This window comes from Pristiophorus japonicus, chromosome 5 (assembly GCF_044704955.1).
Source record: "Pristiophorus japonicus isolate sPriJap1 chromosome 5, sPriJap1.hap1, whole genome shotgun sequence".
In the NCBI taxonomy this organism is placed as follows: domain Eukaryota; kingdom Metazoa; phylum Chordata; class Chondrichthyes; family Pristiophoridae; genus Pristiophorus; species Pristiophorus japonicus.
In genome coordinates this window covers 267,420,992-267,430,014 of record NC_091981.1, presented here as the reverse complement: position 1 = coordinate 267,430,014, position 9,023 = coordinate 267,420,992, and the positions used below count along the sequence as shown (strand labels likewise).

Here is a 9,023-nt window from a genome sequence, read left to right as displayed (position 1 = left end):
AGCAAGTCGTTTGAAGAATTGAGCACACTGGTAAGAGATCACCTGAAGCCAGCGAGCAGCCTACACATGGCCAAACACAGGTTCTACAACTACAGACGCTGTGTGGGTCAGAGCATACCTGACTTTGTGGCGGAACTTCGGAGGTTGGCTAGCTTGTGTGAGTTCTCCGATGAACTAAGGAGAGAAGTACTGAGAGACTTTTTTTATTGAAGGAATAGGCCACGCAGGCATATTCCAAAAGCTCATAGAGACCAAGAACTTGACCCTAGAGACAGCAGCACTGGTTGCACAGATATTCTTGGCAGGAGAAGAAGAAACGAGGTTGGTCTACACTAGGGGTACGACAACTAATGAAACATTGGAACAAGTGGTTCACAGCGTGAAACAAGCCGCTACCCCCACACACAGACAAAGGCAGGAGAGCAGGCCCTCAACAGCAGGCAGTGGCGCCAGAAGCTATCAAGGGCCACATGAACGGCCGTTTACACCTCATCAACCCACAATGCAAGCAATCAACTACAAACTGAGAGATGCTCAAGAGAGATCAGCCAGACACAGCTCATTCTTTGGAAACAATGGAAGCGGTCTGTGCTGAAGATGTGGGGAAAGGCACACATCAAGGGGGTGTCGATTTCAGCATGCCGTTTGCAGAAACTGCAACTATACAGGGCATCTGGCCCGCATGTGCAGCAAAACGGCAGCTCGGCTGGTATACGAATCGGAAGGGTCGGAAAGCGGACCAGAAGACGGTGGGGACAGTACCCGGGACACCGGGGTACAGCGGGTCAACACGATCAATGGCCACTGCTCTTACAACAAGACACCTCCAATAATGATGAGGGTCCTACTCAACGGGATACCCGTCAACATGGAGCTGGATACGGGGGCAAGTTAATCTCTCATGAGCGCTCAACAATTTGAACAGCTGTGGCCGCACAAAAGCGACAGACCAAAACCAAACGCACCCCTTTGAAGGTGCCCATGTGGATATCTGAACGGAATATATGGAATTAAGGACAGTAAGGTAAACGGGATATATGAAAATGTATAAGCCATGGAAGAATAGCTGGGAGAATGTCAGATTGCAAATAGTGCAACATCACCATAGCTAACAGTCTTTCTCAAGGTTTCAAGTCACTAATCCTGCCAATAATATCTAATTGTAACATGAAATACATCTGCAGAATTGCAAGGTCTCAGTTAATAGTCACACCATTAGATTGAAACATTTAGAGGCAATGCTTGAGCTTTCAAGAAGAACATCTCATATAGATTGACTAATGAGTGGCTGAGTTAGACTGTCAATCCATTTGTATTTTGTTATCTGATTTCAAAACTGTATAACTGTTAACGCTTTACGATGTAACTTCACCTATCCGTAGGGAGTGTGTACGCTCTATCCAGAGAGTATATCTTCTGTCTGATAGGTCTTACTGGCCGGTAATAAAGACTGCTTTGTTCAAAGCACAAGAGGTATTCGACTCAGTAATTTTACTGAACCAGATTGAGGTAAAAGAATCCAGGAATTTACATTTGGTGTCAGAAGTGGGATCTCAACGGACGACTGCCGAAAACTTGCGAATTAAGAGCCAGACTAGCCTTGGACGAGACGAGGGGAAAATGGCCACTGGAGTGAGTATGATTTCAATACTGCTCCAGTTTCCCCCGGTTTCAAAAGTCTGAGGAAAGTTTAGCCACTCGCTGGTTCTCAGGTAGTGTCTGAACGAGATCCAGGACAATCTGGTGAATACCTTTCAAACTTAGAATAGGGATAGAGATAGGGAAATTGCGCGATGACGCAAACCAAGCGGCGACTTGGAAAGATAGGTTATAGTTAGAGCTAGATAGGGATGGATGATCAATCATGGATCCAAAAATTAATAGGAAAGAAAAGAGACTCTTGTGAATGTCTGTTTAAATGAGAAATGCTTCTGTGATTTTTACTGAAAAAAAAAGCCGGGGAGTTGTGGTTTGTGTTATCTCAAACAGAATGAAAGTTTGTTTTAACCCTTTGTAGTGTTGTCCTGTATGTGGGAAGTTTAAGAGTGTGAACCTTATTGAATTACGTATATTCGGATGATAAGTTACAGAGCCAGGAAATGCACAAAGGATAGGTTTGTTAAAAAAAAAGAAAAAATTACATGGTCCCGGTGGTTAAAAAAAAAAGAAAAAGGAAACATTCAGAGAAGGCACAGCAAAACAACTGAGATGGATTCAAAAGGATTTTAAAAAAAAATTAGATTAAATAACACGACCTTGAGGCTGGAACAATTGAGATAACGAAAAGCAGTCCACAGCCTACGTGCCAGACTTCTCTCTAGTTATACAAAAAAAAGTAACGTACTAAATAGGTGCTAAAAAAAAAATGTTCTGAGATTTTAAATTATGGAAAAAATTCCACTGCAGTAAAAAAAAAATCACTCCTGTCCAATTGGCAGAAAAACTCCATTAAATTAGGGCTTTCATTGACTGATTGAATTTAAACTGCGCAGTAACACGAAAGGATAGGGAAATTTGGAGACTGAAAGAAATTAATTGAGGCTCATAAGAAATCAAAATTAGAAAATTAGGCTCACAGGGAATAAAATGGGGATTTAAATAGAGGATAGGTGTTCAATTCAGGTACGACGTCGACCTTGTATATCACTTGGTCCGTCTAGGCTCTGATTGAATTAAAAAAAAAACCCCCGCAGCAACTCGGAAGGTAGGGCCGACGCGAACGCGCAGCGGCGCAGACGCACAAACAACGCGAGACGCGCAGCGGTGCGAGCGTGCGGCCGAGAGGAAAAGGGCCGAAGCGAACGTGCAGGGAAGCGAACGCGCAGGGAAGCGAATGCGCAGTGACGTAGACGCGCAGTACGTAAACGCGCAGGACGTAAACGCGCAGTGACGCAGAGGCGCAGCAACGCGAATCGCGAAAGTCAGTGCTAATGTCAGTAAGTCTTTGTAAGTCTTAAGTGTTTAGAGTTTTAAGTAAAGTTTTAAGTATCCTAAATCGCGCGGCGACGCGAACCACGCAGCGACGCGGCTAAGTGTTAGAAGTCTTTGTCTATTTTGTATTGAAATCGCGCGGCGACGTGAACCGCGCAGCGACGCGGGTAAGTGTTAGAAGTCCTTGTTTATCTTTTAAAGTTTTAAGTATCTTAACTTGCGCGGCGATGCGAGCCACGGGTCGACGCGGATTGCGCGGCGACGTGAACTGCGAGGCAACGCGGATTGCGCGGCGACGTGAACTGCAAGGCGACGTGGGAGTTTTAAGTATCGCGCGGCGATGCGAACCGCGCGGCAACGCGGGTCAGTGTTAGCATTAGTAAAGTTTGGTTATTTGGAGTTAGTTAAAGTCAGTGTTAGTTTCTGTAAAGTCTGTGTCTATTTTTAAGTTTGTTTAAATTGCACGACGACACGAACGCGTAGCGACACAGTAATACGAGGAGCAGCGTGAAAATGGGTAATCAGTTAGATAAAACCACGGATGCGGATAGTCCGCTACAAAAGTTATGTGAGGAATTCCCTGAAAGAGCTGAAGACTTTAGAAAATTATCAGGAGCCCTGAATAAATTATTAGGGGATAACCAGTGGCCTCTAGGTGACACTAGAAGCGTAGAGGTAGCAAAAAAAGCACAGGGATTAATTTGGAGAAGGGGACGAGGAAAAGGGGATAAAAATTTAATTGCAACCTGGCGACATTATTGTCAGAAATTAAAAGATGCATCACTTCTATCGAGTTGGCAAACAAATGCTATTAAATTAGGACTTGCATTGACAGAGGGAACACATGTTAAAACTGTAGACGTCTTAAAGAAAGAATGTGCGCACGAGAAACTTGCTAAGAGATCCTCTGGGACCTCTGAGAAAGGTATTGATCAACTACAAGTTAAAATGGCTGGCTTTGTGTTAACCGAGGCTGATGATGAAATTGATGAGTGGCCACTGACTCAGCGCCCAACGGCGCCTCCCGCATCCCCTGGCCTCTTGCTCCAGTCCTCTTCCCAACACCCTCCACCTAACACTCCAGTAAAAGAGGAGTTAAAAATAACCCCATACCACCAAACCCGAACTGACTCCTCATCCTCTGATAGCGATTCGGATCCCCAGTTCACAGGCAATATAGCCGAAAGGACCAGATCTCACACTCGAAAGGGCAGAACTATATCTCAACATCACAAACAGTCCCGTAAATCTTCTAGTCAACCTACCAGTCCAAGTTGTGAAAGACATAGCAAACACCCCCGCCGATCGAGACGCAGAACTGTCAAGCAGTCAGACAGCTCTGAAACATCCTCCGGCCTAGAAATGATTTCCAAGATCCCAAAGTCCCGACACCAATTCCCTGTCAGACCAATGCCAAACCCTGATGCACAACAAGCTGCAGACCACCTCTCTATAGATGTCTGTGATCTTCAAACAACTATTTGATTGCTCACGTTATCCGGACAGATGGAGAGGACCGTTAGATATTATTGGCAGGAAAAGAAAGGGGAGGGGGGAGGTGCACCCCCAACCCGGGTCAAGACTGAATACGTGACTAGAAAGGAAGAGCCATCTCGGGAGGAAGGATCAATAGAACCGTAGTGTTGCATACAGGATTGGATGGATAAGCAAGGATACGGTTATACTAAACAACCAAACGGCCCGAGCCCTGCTAATAAACCTCCCTATTTTCCCCGGCATGGTATGGGAAGAGGCCGGGACTGGGTAAGAGGAATTGACTGTTTTAATTGTGGGCAGGAAGGACATTGGAATAAAAATTGCCCCTACCATCAGCATGGAAAAGGAAGAGGAGGAAGAGGAGGGGGGCAAGGGGGGAGAGGAGGATCTTACACTAACTTCTCCCAGAAACAACCCCTTTGGTCAATTGTCCCCCAATTGACTACACAGCTTGATTGTGCAGGGATCCTCCCCGGACGACGAACCCATTCTGAATGAGTGGCAACCCTTTTTGATAGATACGGGAGCCTTCATGTCTTCTGTACAATCAAAGCTTAAACTCCCTGCCTCTACTGAAACACAGGAACTTTCAGGATTCCTGGGACAAATCTCGACATTCCCAGTGTCAGAACCGGTTAAAATGGGTTACCAGGAAGAATCGGTGGAACATCGAGTTGTTATCACAACCAATCTGGACTGTAACTTGATGGCTAGAGACCTCCTTTGCAAATTCCAGTTGCATTTGGAGTGTGGAGATGATGGGATTATTGTAAAACAGGAAACCCTTAAGCGGCAGTATTATACCACTAGAACCCCTCAGTGGTGGTCTCTGGACCTGCCGCAGGCACCCTATCACGTGACCCTAGCATACGATCCCAGTGGAAAGAATCAGGACCTGCAGAACTTTTATCAGGATCACGAAGGGGAAGTGAAGGGAATTCTATTAAGGGCTAGAGTGACTGGACTGGAAAGAGAGGCAGATTTTGTGGAAGTGGATAAGAATCTGTGGAAACAGCCCCTAACAATGGCACCGCATATTGCTCGTGAAGTATTAGCCAAGGCCATAGATGAGGCTGACCCTACCAGCCGGGATGTGCAAATCGTAAAACATGGCCGAACAGTCCAATTTCATGGGGACCCCGAGAAGGTCTTAACGACTCTACAGCATCATACTGGCTCGGACATACCTGACTATGTGGATCCTCATGTGTGGGCAGAGGACCCCTCCCAAGTGGGTTATACTCCCATTAATTGAGATCCCAGTGCAGGGCAATGTGGACTGGCCCTCTATCCGACAGAACCCACTGAAATCACAGGCAATCCTAAACTGACCTTTCGGCACTGTACAGCAATTAATCCGGCCTGTTTTCTTACTGAGCCACCCCAAGATGAGGAAGAACCCAGTCATGATTGCTTATCTTTAATTTAAGAGGCCACATCAGTCAGGGAAGATTTAGTTGATGGAAGATCCAGACTGTATTCTTACTGAGCCACCCCAAGATGAGGAAGAACCCAGTCATGATTGTTTATGTATGTTGACGGAAGTACTTCTATTAATCCAGAAGATACACGAATCTCAGGATACGCCATAGTAAACCAGGAGAATCAGGTCTTGGAATCTGCCGCTTTTGAAACCGCCTATTCTGCTCAACAAGCTGAACTATTCGCCCTCACCCGAGCCTGTATCTTGGCCAAAGATCTCAAAGTCGATATCTATACCGACTCTAGGTATGCCTTTGGGGTGGCCCATGATTTCGGACAATTATGGAAAAATAGGGGATTCCTAACCTCACAGGGGAATGAGATATCTCATAAACAGTTAGTATCTGATTTGTTGCAAGCCCTCATGTTCCCCAAACGCATTGCCATTGTCAAATGTACCGCCCATACTACCGGAAATTCTCTGGTTGATATAGGGAATCGTTGTCCTGACCAAGAGGCCAAACAGGCCTCTCGTGACCAACAGATGGTAGTGCCCAAAATTATGAGTCAGACTAAAAATCCTGCGAAAGATAAGTTAGCCTCGGAAAAACCAATGCCAACCATCCAAGATGTTATAAAAGCACAGGAGGACGCTCCTGAAAAAGATAAACTGTTGTGGAAATATTATGCATGTACTTATGACAATGTTTCTAAACTCTGGACCACTCCCGCGGAACAGACTTGCATGTCTGACGAGTTGGCCTCATGGGTTATAGAATGTCTGCATTTTGCTACTCATTGTGGAGCAAGGGCAACAAGTGATACGCTTTTGGCTACTTGGTGGCACCCTAGACTCCAGGCGCTCACCCAGAACATCAGTAGTCGTTGCCTGGTTGGCCAGCAACATAATCCAGGGAAGGGAGTCCCCTGTGATTGGGGTAAAACGCCCCTACCCGAAGGTCCCTTTGAGACATTTCAGTTGGACTACATTGAGTTGCAAAAAGTTCAGTGTTACAAATATGTGTTAGTAATAGTAGATGTGTTTAGCAGATGGATTGAAGCCTACCCTAACCTGGACAATAAGACTCAGTCTGTTGTTAAGGTGTTAATGAGGGAAATTGTTCCTAGATATGAGATCTCAGCTAGACTGATGACCACCTATGTTCTTTCTCTGACTCAGGCTCTGCGACTAGTTCACAACCAGGTTCAAGATGCTCACCTCGACCTCCCAGTTTTACCCGAATTGTCCCTCGTGGCACCAGGGAAGTATGGATTCGGAAGGGATTAGAGCCACAATGGGAGGGGCCTTTTTAGGTGTCACTCACTACCCCCACTGCAGCCAAGGTTGAGGGGAAAAGTGCCTGGGTTCACCTGCACCACTGCAAGCTCATCACCATTTAAACAAATTTTGCTGGTTAGTCTAATTCCTGTTTCTGTTCCAGATCTCCTCTTCCCCATAGCTGTACAAGGCAGTTGAAGGAGGATCAGTTTGAACTTTTACCCGTAAGACAGCCAAATACACTGACGGAGACCTGAAGAAGGGAAACGGGAAAACAGAACTCTTTATCAACTAAATAATTGGACTATTTATAAGATGAGACTGTGTCTGTATGCCACTGTCTGCATAATAGTGTTGATATATGACAGTTTTGGCGCACGGGAAGGAAGACAAAGGCGAGAGCTCCATGTAAACACCTTTTTGTATATATCTTACGTTTATGCGGAAAAAGGGCACTTCACTAGATGCTGGGTGTGTTCACATATCCCTATACATTCCAAAGGGGGAATTCCTTTGCACACCGTTCCCCTGACCCTAACTGAGACTGTTAGATGGATTCAAAGAAACGATATTGGAACAGGTAGCTAACCGCACTGCTGAGGCTCTGGAGGGCATCACAGCTGAAATGGTAGCGATAAGGACCGTAGCATTACAAAACCGAATGGCCCTCGATTACCTGTTAGCTGAGAAAGGGGGAATGTGTGCCCTGATAGGATCTGAATGTTGCACTTACATTCCTGATAGTTCAGAAAACATAACCCACCTTGCCGATCACATAAGGAGGGAGGTGAAGAAGTTATCCACACCAGCAAAAGAACTTAGCAGGTTTGATTGGTTTCTGGGTGGATCTTGGAGATCCTATCTAATACATGGGGCAATTGTTCTCATCGTAATAATAATTACCTGCTGTTTGATTGTTGGTTGCCTTAACCTCTGCTGTAAAGTAATGACAAGGTTAGCAGACCCTCTTTTGGTCAAGGGTTCCCGGGTTATGATCCAACAAACTAGAGAACTACTCAACAATGCAATACTCATAGAATGATCCTAAATGTTATCATAGAATGATAAAAGGGGGGATGTGGATATCTGAACGGAATATATGGAATTAAGGACAGTAAGGTAAACGGGATATATGAAAATGTATAAGCCATGGAAGAATAGCTGGGAGAATGTCAGATTGCAAATAGTGCAACATCACCATAGCTAACAGTCTTTCTCAAGGTTTCAAGTCACTAATCCTGCCAATAATATCTAATTGTAACATGAAATACATCTGCAGAATTGCAAGGTCTCAGTTAATAGTCACACCATTAGATTGAAACATTTAGAGGCAATGCTTGAGCTTTCAAGAAGAACATCTCATATAGATTGACTAATGAGTGGCTGAGTTAGACTGTCAATCCATTTGTATTTTGTTATCTGATTTCAAAACTGTATAACTGTTAACGCTTTACGATGTAACTTCACCTATCCGTAGGGAGTGTGTACGCTCTATCCAGAGAGTATATCTTCTGTCTGATAGGTCTTACTGGCCGGTAATAAAGACTGCTTTGTTCAAAGCACAAGAGGTATTCGACTCAGTAATTTTACTGAACCAGATTGAGGTAAAAAGAATCCAGGAATTTACACCCACACCTGGCTGAAAGAGATGTTCAAATCGATTAAAACTGTTGAGCAGGAGATCCGTTCCACAGGATGCTAGACCGGTCCATCACAAGGCTAGAGCTGTGCCCTATGTGATGAAGGAAAAGATTGAACATGAACTGGACAGGCTTTGCGGGAAGGCATTATCTCACCGGTGGAATTTAGCGACTGGGCAAGTCCCATCGTCCCAGTCATGAAGCCTGATGGATCCGTACGAATCTGTGGGGATTACAAATCTACCTATAGGACC

General features: G+C 45.0%; 1 protein-coding gene across 1 annotated transcript; it reads left to right on the top strand.

Moving 5' to 3' along the window:
- Nucleotides 1–3,293: 3,293 nt before the first annotated feature.
- LOC139264697 (protein NYNRIN-like) lies at nucleotides 3,294–8,734 on the top strand. The gene is made up of 2 exons (XM_070881626.1): nucleotides 3,294–4,521; nucleotides 4,565–8,734. The coding sequence occupies exon 2, from the start codon at nucleotides 5,957–5,959 to the stop codon at nucleotides 7,136–7,138; it is 1,182 nt and encodes a 393-aa protein (XP_070737727.1). The 5' UTR covers nucleotides 3,294–4,521; nucleotides 4,565–5,956; the 3' UTR covers nucleotides 7,139–8,734.
- The last annotated feature ends 289 nt before the right edge of the window (nucleotides 8,735–9,023 follow it).